The sequence below is a fragment of the Euwallacea fornicatus genome, chromosome 14 (genome assembly GCF_040115645.1).
Source record: "Euwallacea fornicatus isolate EFF26 chromosome 14, ASM4011564v1, whole genome shotgun sequence".
Lineage (NCBI taxonomy): Eukaryota > Metazoa > Arthropoda > Insecta > Coleoptera > Curculionidae > Euwallacea > Euwallacea fornicatus.
This window is the reverse complement of record NC_089554.1, coordinates 1988746-2006087: the sequence shown is the minus strand read 5'-3', so window position 1 is coordinate 2006087 and position 17342 is coordinate 1988746. Positions and strand designations below refer to the sequence as shown.

The following is a 17342-nucleotide window of genomic DNA, read 5'->3' as shown; positions in this document are numbered from 1 at the left end:
TTTTTGTTCGTGTTATGCGCTCAGCTTTCTCATATAAAATTCTTCGGTGAAAATGCTATGTGCAGTACTTTTTGAAATAACTGTCATGCCTGCCAACTTACGCAATTTTAACCACCAGTCTTCCAGTACAGTTTTGTGGATTTTTACCACAATTTCTGAAGTGATCATCTCATTGGGCCGACCACTGCAGTGTTCGTCTTGGCAGCTGTTACAACCGTGTTCAAACTCTGCCACCCAATATCTTACAGTTGTTAACAGGGACCAGACTCCCCCAAAGTAGAAACTCCGCGTTGATGTTGAGTGGAATAAGACCTTTCACATGAAGGTATTGAATCCCGTATCGATGATAAATTTATTCCATGTTCACAAAACTTCTAAAAGTGTTCACTAAAAACTGCTCTTAAACCAGTACACACCAAGGTAGCATCTTCAAATTTTAGATATAAGTTTTTAAGGTTTGGTCCCTGTATAATATATACAAATTTTTAACAAAAAATCGCCACCTATATTTGAAGTCGGATATTTCTGGAATTATCCTCGTATGTGCAAAGATATCTTTGGTACAGGTTATAGAGATAAATGGGATGGAGCTTGCATTGGTACCGAGGAACCGCTATCAAAGGCTCGTTTTCAGAATGTACGAAAACTAAGTGGAAAAAAATTATGATCCATGCGTGTCAAGCTTTATCGTTTAAGAAAACCAACAGTGATCCTCCATCATATAAACATAAAGTTCTATAACCCCTGTTATCCTTGCTCCGTCTCTTTAATGCATTGATGAATGTGTTCTGCCAGCTCTTTCTTAATCTCGTCAAGATTATCTCGAATATATCCAAATGGCTTTACAAAGGATTTATACTCATGTTGTAGCCCATTTTTTGAACGTTCAGCGACATTCGAACGCACGCGCTGTTCGTATTCGACACAAATATCATCTATTCGTTTGATCGGGTACTTGTGGAACTATTGTCATCAAGAAAAAATAATCATTGGGCTCAGTTATCAAATATCTCAAATCATTCGTAACATTTAATCAAATATCTTGAAATAAAAATAAATTGAACGAGACAAAATTATTAAAACTAAAAACGTGAAACACGAGAAAAGTGTTAAACTTTGCCACCCTGTACATCTAAAAGGGTGTGTATTAAACCGTGGTTCCATTGGCAGTTCTTTATTATTTTTCAGAATGCTGCCGCATCAGAAAGTTTCACGTTTGAGCTTCAGGCACGTCGAAAAAAATGGCACTGACCACCGTAGTTAGTCTAAAACTGATATAACACTGATTTTTGGCATTACTGTAATACATATTTTTAAACAAAAATTCAAGTTTTCCTTTGAATCTACCTGGCTACAAAACGTGGATTCCAAAGCGATTTGTGAAAGTCCTCAAGTATCTCTGCTACACAGTTTGTCAATCTACTTAGCTTAACATTCATATAATTTTTGTTTTTATGAGATCAGAAGTGTTTTGATCATCGTATTCTTCTAACCTGCATCAACAGCACACAATAGTTCACGTCTCCACGCGGAGGCTCATAAACCGACTCTTTAGCTCGAAAAGGACTGTAAAATAACCGCCAATGGCTAAACGGCTATAAAGCGGCAATAATCGCCGCCATTTCGGATGCTGCTAAATCCTGACATCAAGTTTATTTTACGGACTAGTGCCGATCTTTTATGCCAACAACAAACCTATTATACTGAAACAATATTGTAATTATTCAAACCCCTTCTTCTTTGTATATTTACGGCCGCAGGATGAAGTTCTCTCAAATAAAATGTCGGAATTTTATGCGAGACCATTAATTTTTGTTGCCTTTTTGATGTTTTACTTTAAGAAGCCGATTTGACAGGCCAAAGGTTTACGGTGAGGAATTAAGTATTAAATTCCGTTATTTATTGTTGATTCGCCAAATTATTCTTGATATCGTCGGGAAGTTAAGGAATTATCAGGATCAGCTGTTACAATGAGGTAACCAATGTAGGACTCTGAATTATTACCCTCTATTTATCCACGGATTTCTGGTAGAGAAGGTGATGCATGTATCTGGTGAGGTGTATAGCGTTCTAGAACAATGCTTAATAGAAGATTATTGTAAATAGGGAAATGGAAAAAAGGGGGGGGGGATATGTGACTGTAGTTAAGATTTGCCCCTGATCTAAGTTCTCTTCAAGATTTATCTTGATAATGGTTATTTTAAGCTACAATGATTAAGTATTGCTCCTTATATTACTCATGATGTAAATGTAAATACCCCCCAACCATATAACTCGACACGAGTTTTGTTGCATCGGAAATATAATTCCAAGGTATCAATTGAAACCGGAAGGTTGTGAATTTTACTCTCCTGAAGATCAGAACACCACTAAATTAAAACTATAATGTTGAATTTTTCTGCCCATATCTGGGTGGCTCAATTTGGATTTCCACACAAAGGTATTAATTAACAGAACACGGAGAAATAAAAAATATGAAAAATGTCAATCTGCTCTTTGTGGTCGATTCATTACAATTATGTATCAAAGATGATGTCTTGTAAATGACCCTCGCGGCCCATATGGCATCACGTCATGCGTTTATGAAAATTTTCGATTACTCTGAGGCACAAATCAGGTTCTCTGTCGGCTATTTCACGTCTGATGTCCTGTTTCAGCTGTGCCAGGGACTTTAGTTTATTGTTGTGCACGCTGCTCTTCAGATACCCTCAAAGAAAAAAAATTGTGGGAGTTGAATTACATGATCGCAGCGGCCAATTGATGCAGTTTACTTGAATTTTGGGGCCACATTCCAAACTGTCCTCTAAGAAGGTCAACTTGGCACACCAAAAAATTTACGTAAAACAGGAAATACGTTTTTTCTTGATCGGGCATCTTCATAATAGACTTGAATAATTTTAACATATTAGTCAGTCGTATATTGCTCCATGACCATTTATGTTTAAGTTCTTAGTTTGGAAATCTCACGTTGCGTTTGGCAAACACATTAACGTTTTAAAAATATTTTCTATTGTAATGTAGAAACTCAATTCGAATCACCTTTTATTTCGTGCAGTAATCATGTTCTCATTTTTTCGGGGGGAAATTTGATATATCAAAGCATTTACCTATCTCATACATAACTCTCTTCAGTAAAAGGACAACGTAGTGGAGCTATAAGTGGAAGTTCATTTTCATGGAAATCATAAAACTAAGTAATATTGGGTCTTTAATGCGATGTTTAGCAACTTTTGGTAACGCTGCTATTTGTTACCATCAAGTGGATTTACGTATTTCCCTACGCCCGAAGCATATCGAAGCGTTGAAGAACTATTGAGCTCAAGTGATGGTAACTATCAGTCGACTTAAGTAAATTTCTTTTCTTAAACATTGTCAATGAGATAAGCAGACAAAACATATTTTTTAGTAAGTTTCCTCACTTTTTTTTTCGAAAGCAGTGTTTGAAAGGTTTCATATTTGGTTTTTACGTCACCTCACCACATCAAATTAGAGATTTCTTGAGATATTCTAGTAGCAGTAAACACATCAAAAAAAGTTTTGCACCACCAGTAAAATGTAGGAATAGAGAGTTTGTATTAGTATTAACATCAGGAACAGTGACTATAAGTTTGAGTACAAATTGCGAAAAAATACTGAATTTATTAAAATACAAAGAAAATGTCTCTATTTTTTTCCTTAATTTTATTAATACTGTCATTAAAAAGTTATATCACCTTTTACAAATCGACGAGCTCCGACCTGACGAGGCGTGCTGCCGTCTAAGTAATTGAAGTGTCGGTGTTCAATATTTTTCCATTTATCAGCTGCAGCCTGTTGAAGCTCTTCAACGTTTTGCGGCTAATTGATTCCAACCAGGTCCACTTGGATTCATGTCGGGCGATAATACTGGCCACTCCAATCGTTCAACTTCAACTTCTTGGATGTAATCATTGACGATTCGAGCACAATGAGGTCGAGACTTATCAGCTTGCAAGATAAATTCATTACCGAAATTTTGATGGGGGGGCTTAACAATCGGTCTCAGGGTAGCGACCAGATATGGTGCAGCCGTCATTGTGGTCTAGAAAGGGAATGAGTTACGTCCTGTTTCCGTAGATGATACCAGCCCAGAGTGTTATAGAGCCGTCCCCTTCCTGGACTTGAGGAATATCGTGTCCAAGCCGTTCAGCATTTCCAGGTTCTTTTCACCCACGTTAGCGATGATTGTCGGTAATCAAACAGATTTGTATTTCATACATAAAGAGTACACGGTGTCAGCGGTTCAGGTCCCAAATCTCATATGCTCTTGTCCAAGCGTACCTTGCTGTATGGTGACGTGCCGTTAAAGCTGACGCTGGCCTCAAACGTCTTACATCTAAGTGACTATTATGAAGACAGGTACGAATCACCTGAGACGATGTAACCATTCCAGAGGCCTCAAGGAACGATCTGCGAAGAACCGTTGCGCTTTGGAATCGGTGTCTGACCGCTACACCACGTAGGGATCGGTCTTCGATGGCTGATATGGCCCGAGTATGATTTGTTCGTTGACGCTCTTTTACTTCTCCAGTTATCTGAGACCGGTTTCATGTTCTTACAATTATACAGTGATTTCCGCCCATTTTACGGGCAACTTCTTTTACAGATCGTCTTAGCTGACGTAACGTAACGTAAAGAATGCCCAGTTATTTTTACCAAATTATCTGTTCACTAGAGGTAAGTAGAAGTGTGCAAGCGTGCACAATCAAAATGAACATTTAACAAAATTTGTTGTCAATAATTTAAAATGTTTTTATTCGGTGCTTGTTTTTTTTGGCTTAAGATCGTTTTTTATGTTTTGCTTTTGTGGACATCGTATTTGTGATCTTCAACAACTTTTTAACTTGGATGTTGCCTATTACCGAAAATTATAGCGGAGCAAAACATTCTCTGATGTGTGTACTTTTCCCAACCGTGAATCTAAAAATTGAAAAGCAATTTCTTCGCGAGGGAAATTCCTTAAAACGACAGGCGTACCCTTATCATAATTTTCCAAAAAAGACACTTAATTCGGAGACTTACTGTTTAATCCAGACACGGCAGCCTTCCAAATTGGACCAAAGACAATCTGGAATTATATTTTGATTTGGATTTAGTTATTAAAATATACAAGGAAGAGGAATTAGCCCGATTTCCTTAAAGAGATATAACAAGAAACGAAAGAAGCGGCATTCGGGAGATAGACAGCAAGGAGTTGTTGCCAGATTTTCATGGCGACTATAATGCACAATAAAAAAACTTATTTTACTAAGAGTAATTTTGCTGTTCATATTATCATAGGTTATCATGCATTAACAAGAGCAAAAATCGCCATCGCCCTGCTAGTTGCCAAATTTAGTTTCGATCAAAGTGCCTTTAGATCGTAAGCCTGTAGGCAACTACTTTTCTCTTAACATAAAATTGAAAACTACTAGTTCCTCAGTGCTGAAACGTTATAAAGTATAAAGTAGTGGCAACACTGTGCTGCCGTGGCTGAATAAATTAGTGGTAGAAGTGGGATATAAAATTTTGAATATGAATGGAAAATTTTGCATCCGTAATAAGTCCTTTTCAGAAACAAAACGAAGCTGACTAGAACATATGTAGATGAGACGAGGAGATCTGACGTGGAATATTATAAGTATTAGCCCGAACCGGGGTAATTTAAAATTTTAAAGAGACGGTTAAAACGTTTCTGACTTCTGCGGAAATTGTATTCGCGATATCAATTTAGTCGGCTTAATTCAGATATGAATATTAATGCCCCGATATCTTTCCGTTTGCCAAAGCCAAGCTGGGAATCGAAACCGTTAATGGGATTTTTCCTACCCGTGTTTTCGTGATCATCGTATATTCCTGAGCCTACATGATCCTGCCCTGACATTCTATCATCTGTCTTAGCACCCATCACATTACGGTAGATTTTTGCATTGGGGTGGCTGCTTAGCTTATCCTCTAAGTAGGCAGTTACATATCGACTACTTTACAGGCCTACTATGCCACTCCAATGCCGAGGACTCACTAGACGCAATATTTTCCGCTAATGGTCTCATTCAAGCTCAGGAGAATGTTCAAACTTGAACCGAGATTTTGCTGAATTAAAATTCCTATTGGCCAAAGAAAAAAAAGTACACTACGTAGTACTTTTGAGGTTATTTGTCGGATTTCGTGAATTAGTCTCTGTCTCAATTACTCTAAATTTTCAGAATCTGCGAAGTAAACTTTGGTTTTCGGGTGACCCCAAAAGAACTAATCCAGAGGATTAAAATCTGGCAATGTTAGCGGCCATTCAGTTGTACCCCTTCGTCCTATCCATCCGTTTGGAAGTAGTTCGTCCAGATATTGACGAATGTTATGGGCGTAATGTGGTCGAGTGCCGTCCTGGTGAAATTTTTGTCAAACATCATGAAGGTTTGTTTCTGCATGATAAGGCAATAAAGTAGCCAAAACTGGAATAAGATCTTGCTCTAATAAATCCATACGTGTAGGATACTTTCCAAGAAATATTGCAGCATTCGTCATAATTTCACAAAATTGAAGGCGACGATCCGGATGATCTTCCATTAACTCTTGTACCAAAAGCATTTTGTAAGGGCGCATGATTTCATTAAACTCTGTGGCTGATATTGTTTTCTCTTGCAAGTTGCCGAACTGAAGTAATAGGATTTTCTTGCAGAGGAAGTAAAACGTTTAATTGTTTGCCTACATCCATTACTCCAGGGTGCCTTTGGCTTGGTATCTTCCTCACGTGGCCCAATTCACGATAACATTTGTCGATTTTGCTTGTGGTGTCCTGAGAAATTGGTGATAAATCAGTGTGCTTTTCTTGAAACAAAGCTATCACTTTTTTTGATTACTCAATCTGGTTCTATTCCCTATGATCATTAAAATTTCGATTTTGAGTGGTCCAGTTAAATAACCCAAATAATTTTAAATACATGAAAACACAAGAACAGGCTACAATGCCGATCAAATTTAAAGTGAACTGATCACTGAAATGCGCAAGCAGATAAGTAAACAGTGTTGTCAATACAATATCAATAAAATATGTGTTTGTTACTCATTTTGCTAAAATTATTGTTAATATCTCCAAAATCGCGAAACACGAAAACTATCATTTTTTCAAAAATGTAAATAAAATTTTCAAAAATAGATAGTGTGGTTTAATTCCTTTTTTTAATGCCCTTTCTAATGAGTAATCACAATACATCTCTTTATGTAAAAGAAAATGGGGTTAGTTTCTACCCTCAATAGGGAGGGAAATTCAATTCAATGCTACAAGAAAATGCCAAATCTAAAAGAACGGGATCCGTATTTTTTTTCTTTGAAAAACCAATGCGAAACAAGATATCGAATTTTCTCCAGTTAAATGTGCCACCTTGTATTTTTGTCGTTTTTAAGTTAGGAGTCTTTATAGCCAGAGCAAAAATTAGCGCTATCTGGTAAATTTGGCCAGCAATTGATTAAAACGTATCTCATGTTTACTGAGATATGGTCATGGCAGACACAAATTACCACCAATTATGAGATTTTAATGGGGTACAGATATCTACACCCCTATCACAACAAAACCAGAACACAATCCGTTTTGAACCGTATCGAAGTGCGCAATTTCTGCTGGATGCACGTCAATCAAAAACCCTTCGCAAACTCTTTAAAAACCCTCTCGAAATCAAATCCAGTGAAAACATTTTTAGTGAAAAGGTCATTACGTGTTGAGAAGAGCGGCAGCTCGCATCATCGGGATTTTTGTCCGACACTCGAGTGGCACATCCTCGAGATGTACAAAACGTGCCCGAAATCTGATATAAAAATCGGATCCTCGAGAGACCCCGCTGCTCGTCCCAAGTCCATAAAGTTAATTCATGGCCATAACCCTATGCTTTATGAGCGTGCAATTATGTTATATTGCTCGACCCGATAAAGTTTTCTTCACGTCATTATTTTCCCAATGATATTTATTGTGCCTTGAGTAAGACAACTTTCTTTCCTTTAAACGCAGAAGTTGTATCTCTCTGACTTCAATTCGAGTATACTTACACTACTTTGCATAACTCTAGAGTGAGATGGCAGTCCACGAGTGGTCAAATCTGCAAAAAATACTCAAGTTAGTTTAATTATAAAATTCAATGCAATAATCAAAAAATGAATCCAGATTTAACCTAACAGTCAGTATATGTAATTAAGCGCTCCAGGATTTACCCTATCCAGTGTGGATATTATGTCCCCCTTAATGCGTTTTTAATCAAATCTCTCATTACGGCGGATCTTAATTTTTAATGAAACTTCGGACCTGCACCCTAATGGCTGCTGGCCAGTTTTTAAGGGGTGTTATTCATATTTGCCTGTTTCTCTTTTCCCGACTTAGGTACCTTTGTAGAGGGGGATGAAGGACTAGAATTTAATAATATAAGCATAATAAACTTACACATTTTTAATCTAGAAGCTTTTTAATGAGATTTTTAATTTTAAATGCGGTTAATGTAAAATAGGTCAAGTAATTCAGATGAAGACTTGGGTTAGTTATAAAATATGGACAATAAAAAAGAGCTGCATTATAGTACACATAACATAATTAAGTAAGTTATATTGAAATATTCATTAATTTTTAATATTAGTATATAACAATAATAGCAACAACGACTGAGACTTGCGATTAATGACAGTGCTGTCACTGGTGACACCCACCTGTCATTTGTCAATATGTATAGTTCAAATTATGAGTTAAGAATAACGCAGGGGACATTAAATCCAAATTCATATTTCTTCAGAAAATATGGACTCTGAGCATATATTTAGCGGAAAGATGTTCTAACGAACTTGTATATTAATGGACAATTAATCATCTCAACTGTGCTAACGCGTGAGCGAAGCGAGCCGGCTATTCGTCCGTCTCTTCGTGCTGTCGATTATTAATCGACTTCATTAATACACTCGATGGTTAAATAACTATGTCCGTCGGTTTACTGTTAAACACGTTTTCCGAGAAGTATTTTGTTACACACATAACACTCAATTACCCATTTTTTTTGCAATAATGCACGAGTTTATTATAGGCGTTCAGGCGTACACAAATTCATCAAACGATCGTTAGGTTTAAGGAGTTGGCCTCTCTTTTACGGACCCCTGTGTGCTCAGATTTTCCGATTACCAAATTGTTCATTTCAAAAATTTTAAATAAATAACTGTTTCAGTTTCTGAATGAATGATGACCACCGTACATAATTAATTCTTTCCGACGAGCCGCCAATGGTGACTAAAAACTATAATGTCCAGCCAGCAGTTATTTGTCGGACATGTCGAAGGGGACGAAATTTATTTCACTGAAACGTGTTTGTCCTCTATCTTTATTGTCGAGTGAAGCCGGACATTATAAAGTTGTAAAAAACTAATTCTAAAGAAAATATTTTGTAGATACGGACTCAGTCGAGCCAGACGTATTGACAGTGCCGGAGCTTAAATGGCCCCGACTTCCTTTTTAAAGGCGACTTTGAATGGATCCCCCGAATAATATAGATGTCGTTCCCTAATGCTTATGATTTTTGAAGCTATTGATCTGAAACCCTTTCGCAGGGCCTAATATACAAGAGGCAAGCAAACGGAGTTACTTTTCCATCAAAAATTAATGGCATCGTCCAAATTAAATTTTTAATTTAAGAACGGGATTTCGACAGCAAGAGTTTTATTAAAGTAAAGCCGTAATAACAGGTGCTTTCCCCTTGTAAAAAAGTTGTCAGCCAATATTGAAAGATTCGTACCGCTTGCGTCCACATTCAAATATTAATTAACATTATTAGCACCAGCTTTGCCTTTTTTTCCTTAGAGAGAGTCATAACGGTAAATCATTACGTTCTAATAAAGGCAGTGAACATTTCAACCTCTTTAGGCCTATTATGTCGGAATCGGTCCAGAAATTATCCCACTTCCAAGTTAGTCAATCAGCGATGGCTCAATCTTGAAGAACCACTTTGGAAATAATAGAAAACGATTAAATCGCTCTCCAAGGGTGGTTTACCCGCATTTCTAGGACTGTAGCTCTTACTTTTCTCTATTAATAATTACCAGAAATTTTATGAAATAAAAGTTCCGGTCTGCCGCCTTATAGAGAGATTTTCCATTTAAAATCCAGTTCGATGCGGCGCGTTTAAGAAGGAGGAATGAGGGTGAGTTTTGAATCAATATTTGATTGCGGGAATTAGTGCTTTATCTGGATTCAGCAGACCTCTCAAGCCGGTTGATGAAGGTTTGTTGATTGTTTGACAGAGGCCGCGGAGACGCGCGAAGAATTAACTAACCTCTCGAGGTGCTCCCAAACGGTCACTTGACCCAAACAAGAGCCAATCAACCGGACCGAATTCATTATTGATGCCAAGCAGTCAGCGGTTAGACCCTCTTAGCCAATCCTAATTATTCACTAGTACACCTATAACTAGGACGCTTATTGCTTTTTAAAAAAAGTTACTAAAACCCACTCGAATTTGACTATTTTTTAATATTTTTTTAAAATATGGCAAAAAAAGTGAGAAAAAGCCAAAAAGCCTCTCTATTTCAAGGGTAATGGGGACACTGAGTTCATTTGAGGCACTGAAGAGTGGCTCAACGACGTTGTCTTAATTGGGTTGTGGTGTAAATTCGGCCCACGTAAATTCGGAGTGTCCTAAAGGAGATTCTCCAGCAACAAGCACCGGTTAAAAAAACAAGAGTTTAGATAGATCGGTAATTTTCGTATTATTTAAATTTAATCTAATTTTCCAATAATTACAACTAATGCATATTTGCCATTATAAAACACCAAAGTATATCTTAACTTAAGATATGAGCTCTCATTGCTGCCCAGAAGGCAGTTTTTAGCATTTTCGAAGTTAATTTAATTCATAAATGCATATACAACTGCCCTCATTTGGGATAAAACCTGGGCACTTGGGGCCACAAATAAAAACCACACCAAGCATATGGTGCCCCTCTGTACCCCAATGTTTTAAACAACCGCATTTGCACGCGGCGCTAAGAGAGCAGTCTGGTGCATATTGGTCTAAGCTCCCTTATGTATGTCCGCCACAGATTCAACTCCTAATTAAGACCGGGTCTGAGGGGCGGCAGGGGGGCTCGGGGCGGCCAAGGAGGGGTATTGATCAAGCCGTGGAAGGAGAGAGCCACCGAGTTATTATTTGGACGGTCGGTCGCGCATTTGTACAGAATGAGCCATATTATAGAGGTTCTTAATGAAATTTGTGTAATATTAGATTAGGATAGTAATTAAGGACTAATAATAAAAATTGGAAATAAAAGAGACTTCTCTAGCTACCATATCTTTATTGTTTAAACTGCAAAAGCCAAGTTACAAGGAGACTTCTCTTCCTTTACTAAATCACTGGCGGCAGAAGAGCAAGAGAAAAGAGCATGTGTATGCTTTTCCACTTAATGCACAATATACTAAGTGATCTGAAGAGGTTCTCCTCAAGCGAAATCTTCATTATTCTTCAGGGTGTTTGGGAAAGTTGGTATAAAACATAAGGAGGTGGAAGTAGAACCAAAAATAGTAAAAAAATCTATAAACATTTAATCGACGGAGCACCGTTACTCAGATATAGCCCTTCAAAGGGATTGATTTAGATATTTTTTTAAATAATTTTCTTTCTGATTAAGGTAATGAAATGAAAATTGCAGGTAATAATCATACCTTAAGCATCTTTAACTATCATAAGTTTTCTTAAAATCGATTATAATAAGGCTAATTTTTGAACTACATTTATCAGAAATTTTTCGTTTTTCTTTATTCTTTTTAAGTAAATAATATTATTTGTTAACGAATTAGACTTTTTTGGGGAAAAAATTGTCAAAATTATTTTCAAATTCTATGTTTATTTAAAAAAAAATGTTTTAAAACACTGTATGGTTGAGAACGTTAAAATGTTTCTCACATTTTCACCTAATAGACATCTTTCACGGTGATAGTTTTACTGTAGTGATTGTCACATACAAGTTTTTTAATACATTTTGTGATTCAAAGTTATAACCTAAAATTTCCCATAAAAATTTATTTCTTTTACTATTTTGTTTTCTTATATTAACTAGCAACTTTGTTGACATGTCTGCGTAGGTCTCTTTCAACATGCAGACTGTTGGAGAAACTCCAACATAAAGATCGCTCTCACGCATTGCCGTAACATCTGGGCAATAAATTTGATAAAGAGAGAAAACAGAACCCAACCATTAGGTGCCAAACCACGAGTACCGCGCTAATCACCTTTCATCTGGTTTACTTCCACCTTGATTTATAAAGTGCGAATTGTCCAATAGATTAAGGGCAGCAGTAAATTAGGATGGAATGTCGCAATAAACTCGCAAGTGGACAAGAACCAGAGGATGTTAGCGATAAGGCAATGGTGTGAAAGCATCAAGGTGGTGATTTTTCCACGAAATTTGTGGGAAATCAAACTCGGGAACCTGCGTTTTTCGGGAAGGAGCACCACCCTTCTTGGAGCAAGAAACAGAACCGTTTCTCACCTCGCCGCGTTAACAGCAACTTCTCTCCTCTCTCAAAATTTCACAAGTCAGACCACAGAAGTTTACAACCTTCTCACGCTCTAGTCGCAATAGAACTCTATACACGGGCATTAGTGTTAATACTTTAATCACCACGCACTTTTGTAATTCAACTAGTCTGTGATTAAATTTAGTGTAATTCGTGTAACAGAGATTCTATACCCTCTCGAACCTTTGGAACCCCATTATTTTATGACGGTAGCCCGTCTGGTCCTTCGACTCAATTACGAAACCCCGCCAGCGCATTTGGATTCCTCTGTGGGTGCCTAGTGAGGCAGTCACTACTGTTAGGCAGGAATTCAGGCAGCCCCTGGCCTGAACGCAGACTATTTCCATTACAGAAAGCGATAATCACTAGAGTGAAACAGTCACCGGGAAAGAGTCTTATTCCGTGAAAATGTTAAAAAATATTACTGTTCTGTTTCTTACATTATTTAAAAAGTAGCTATTTTTCAAATATCAATAACTTCAAATAAATAAAAAATATTCGAAAATTTTCTGTTAAAGTTGTTAGAAAACTTCCCTTATTTATAATCGATTTGGATGAAACTTATAATGGTTAAAGACTCTTATTACCTACAATTTTATTTTCCTTAATTAAGTTAAAAACTACAATTTTCTTTCCATTATCCTAATCAAAAACAAAGTTATTTTAAAAAATATCCAAACGAATCCCTTTGGAGGGCTATATCTCAGTAATGCTGCTCCGTCGGATCGATGTTTATAGGAATTTTTTTTTACTCTTTTTGATTCTACTTAAATTTTATACCAACTTTCCCAAACATGAATATGTTAACGTTGACTTGGTTGTGAGATTGTGAGATCACTTGGCTGTTGCGCTAGAGTCAGCATGGATGCAGCAGTCACTGCGCAGATCATCTAAACACAAGCAAAACATACGCAACGTGCGTAAAAGTTATAGTGGTACGTCCTAAGGTGTCTTAGGAGACATGCGCGGCCCTGCGATGCCAGTGCGCAAAAGTAAACTTGTATCGCACGTACTACCAATGATACCTGGGGTCTGAGGGGGTTATAATGGGAATTGCAATTTTGGATGTAAGTAGTTTAAAAAAGTGCTGCGCACATACTAAAAAGCCATCCTGTATATTATGCATTAAGCTGGGTAACGGTTGCTTTTGGCGGATCGAATTCCGTATTCTCTCAAAGATTTCTAAGAAAAAAAATTCATCATGAGCCAAAATTACAATTTTTAATTGGCCAAAATGATATCCATGCGTTAATGAGGTAATTTCTCACATATGCATTGTAAAGCCCCAGTGTCAAGAAATATTCATGAAGACAGTTAGCTGATTTAAACCGAAATAAATAATGCGGAAACGGTGGGAGATTTCTGGAGGGCAATTTGCGCTTTACAAACCACATCACGTAGAAATCTGTACGTTAGAAACGGTGACAACATCGCGCTGATGTCACAAACGGATTTAATTAAAGTGGTGCCGTAAAAAGCCACTGCCGTCTGTTCTCTCCGCCATTGCAGCCAAAGCTAAGTGATAAGGTGGGAGATTTAAGGAAACTTTGGGATCCTAACTTGGAACTTGTCGTTTCTAATTTTAATGTGTAACCGACGGAATTGTAGACTTGAGTTTGTGGTGGCTTCTACGTTTATTGGGATCATGCTAGAGTAATATTAATTTAAATAACTGCTAGTGAGAAGTTTAATAAACAACAATCACTATGCCTTTACGCGGTAAAGATGATAAAATGAATTTAAAGAAATTAAGTGTCTGTGCAGTTGACACCCTTTGAAATCCGATTTCCCCGGCTTTTTATAAAGATCCGCTCAGTCAGCGAGGGCGTCACAAATCCGCAAGAAGAGCCACTCCACGTGACGTTCAAAGAAAACCGCTTTTCTCACCCGTCTTTTTTATTTTTCCTCCTCATTCATCAACAGGTATTAGATTAACCTTTTTATACTGCCCCGAGTCACTTTTTAAATAGAGGTATTTCACGGCTCAGAGTGACTACTAAAGGAGACTCGAAATTATTAATTTGTTTGCTCACAAATATGTAACTAAAACCTTCTTTCCAGTTCAAAAGGCCGGTCAGTAGTGAGGCCCTTTATGCGACCCTTAAATGTCAATATACCAGCACGATTGCTCTATTTGGCAAACATTCCTACAACGATTGTGTGGGGAGGCTAAATGGATCTTGTTCCACATCACATAATAATTCAATCAACTGTAACAGGTAATTTGAATGACATTAATCATTTATATGGTGTTGTTTATCTGTATTAAGGCATTTTCCCGTTTTAATCCCTCTTTTCAAAAGAAAAACAACACAAGCAATTGCCAAAAGCAAGTCGAAGCCGTGGCTTTGTTTGAAAACCAATGTGTTTAGGTGAAAAAGGAAGCGAAAAGGATTCTCGCCGTTGAAGCGATGCTTCCTGAAAACATCCTCTTTCCTTCCGGTAATTTGTTGGGCTTAGTTTTTATAAAAGATGTTACTTAAAAGAGTCAGGAAGCTATTGATACTGTAAAGGAAGTCGGTAAACACCATAAGCCACTCAGGGGCTTTATTTATGAAAGCATCGGTGTGTTTTATGAACTCCCGGGTCGAAGCGGGGGAAATGTTTTATCAACTTTTGGAAGCTCTCAAGAGATGCTATATACTCAATTATTGTAGATTATTAATTAAGTAGATCCTACTATCGATATTTCAAGTACAGCACATTTACATGAATTTAACAATTTTGAGCACGCCTCTGGTTCTACGAACATCAAACCCATTCGTGTTCATGGACCCGACAGAATGGCTACTAGCCTACGACATGTAAGCCCCCATAAATCTTGCCAGATATTACCATGAGCATATTTTCTGATTTATTGAGCTAATTGGGCTACTTCCACATAGATATCTCGGACTCTACCCGACGGCTTTTCGGAAAACTGCGATAAATTATCGGACATACGTGGACGAAAGATTTCCGTTTTTATCGGCAATAAAAGGGAGTTTATATTTTGTTTTAGCTCTTGTACGTTTCAGTTGAAAACACTCGTTATTTATCTTGAATCGGGATGGTAGTGAAAACATGATGACATTGGAGAAAATATTAATAACAAAGAATGGCGTGATTCTATAAACGGAGGTTAATATCAAATGCCGCCAAAAATCAAGCCCTGCTCCAAATCCATCAAATCAAAGCCGTCTGACCAATAATAGTAATAGACGGACACATAATGGAACCAAAGAATGACGTCAAGTACTTGGAAGTAAAAGTCGACAAAAATATTAAAATTTACTAAATATGTACATAAACATCAGAGTGGAAATCACCAAAGAACAAAACCCCTCTGAACACTAACATATAAGACCAAACGAGTTATCACTACAACTGTAAAAAATGGAGACATCTATCTGTCGACCATTATTGGATTATGGACACGTATTAAGGAAAAATGCAACTGAAAAAATTAAACGATATGTACAAACAACGGAAAAGTTTGCACTAAGATTAATTGCAAAAATAAGATACCCTGAAATCCGTTACACAATTCACATAACCAGTTATTGTACGAACGAACACACATGAAAAAAATCGTCGAAAAACTGCTGCAATTGTAGAACAAGTGGAAAAATAATCCTCACAACTTGACTATACTGAAGCCACTTTACTTAACAAGACAGACAAATCAATCTCAGTTCTTGTTTCAGTCGCCTACCCCGTTCGAACATTTCCAGATGTCGTTTATAAGTTGGAGTTGTAATAATGTTTAGTCACATAAAGTTAAGAATTTGTACAGGGTGTCCACGTGAAAAGTCCCACTCTCCCTCTCACTTTTTAATATATTGAAATAGAAAAAAAATATCTAACAAAAAGTATTTGAAAGTTCATGTAGTTATTCAAGATAGTTAGGAGTTTTATACAAGATGTTGCCAGATGCAACAGATGCATGTATGCAAGATGTTGAAGAACGTGTGCCAACCCAATATTGCATTTTTTTGAATAATCAAGCATTGGTTTTTTTACATATTTAAATTCTGCGTTTTATTACGAATTCAATGATATATTATAATTTCTTCAGCAAAAAGTGATGGATGCTTTAGACGATCTGCTACTTGCTTATTTGAAAAACCTCTATTTTTAATTAGATAGCAGTCCTGTTCATAACTCCATTTATGTGAGTCAATATTTAAGTTTCCGTTTCGAAAATAAATGGATACGCAGTAATAGTCCATTAATCGAATTGCTTTCTAGATGTTCTGGTCTTACGTCCTTAGGTTTTTGTCTGTGGAACACTATCAAAAATAAAATTTATTAAATCGCGTTTTTGCTTCATTGAAGATCTTCGAACCTGCATGCGCAAAACTTGCGAAGAAATAGCCTCACGACATTTAAAAAATATAAAATAAATGTATTCAATTAAAGGGTGGGCTAGCGGAAGTGTCTAAGATGTACTTTATGAGTTTACTTATTTTAATTTTTATTCGTTTTTATAGCTATCTTGATAAAATAATATTGTTTGCAACTATAACGTAAGTTTCATCAAAATGATTAATAATTGTTATTTTTCTATAAAATTTGATATGCCCCCATTTTAAAGAGTGTTAAACCTAGTGGCGCTCTTATTTTTTACAAAAAAAACACCCTAATCCTTTTTTTAAATTTTTGACATAGAAAAGAATTTATTATGGGAATAAGTCGGGTGAATTAGAAACCAATTATTAAAGCATTAGTAAAGCTTTTTATTCTCTCTCTTTTGAGGCATAGTTCTTTGAAATCGAGTTATAGATATAAAAATTAGAGAGGTTTCCATATTAAATAGGTCACACTGTAT

General features: G+C 36.7%; 1 protein-coding gene across 1 annotated transcript in view; it reads right to left on the bottom strand.

The window, feature by feature from the left end:
• LOC136343250 (myelin transcription factor 1) overlaps nucleotides 1–8444 on the bottom strand; it is a 47917-nt gene extending 39473 nt beyond the window's left edge. Inside the window, exons 1-2 of the mRNA XM_066289843.1 lie at nucleotides 8426–8444; nucleotides 8038–8087 (exon numbers count right to left, since the gene is read on the bottom strand). Of these exons, the coding sequence (XP_066145940.1) occupies nucleotides 8038–8087; nucleotides 8426–8429 (54 nt within the window). The 5' untranslated portion in view covers nucleotides 8430–8444. The remainder of the gene's footprint in view (nucleotides 1–8037; nucleotides 8088–8425) is intronic.
• Between the last annotated feature and the right edge of the window lie 8898 nt (nucleotides 8445–17342).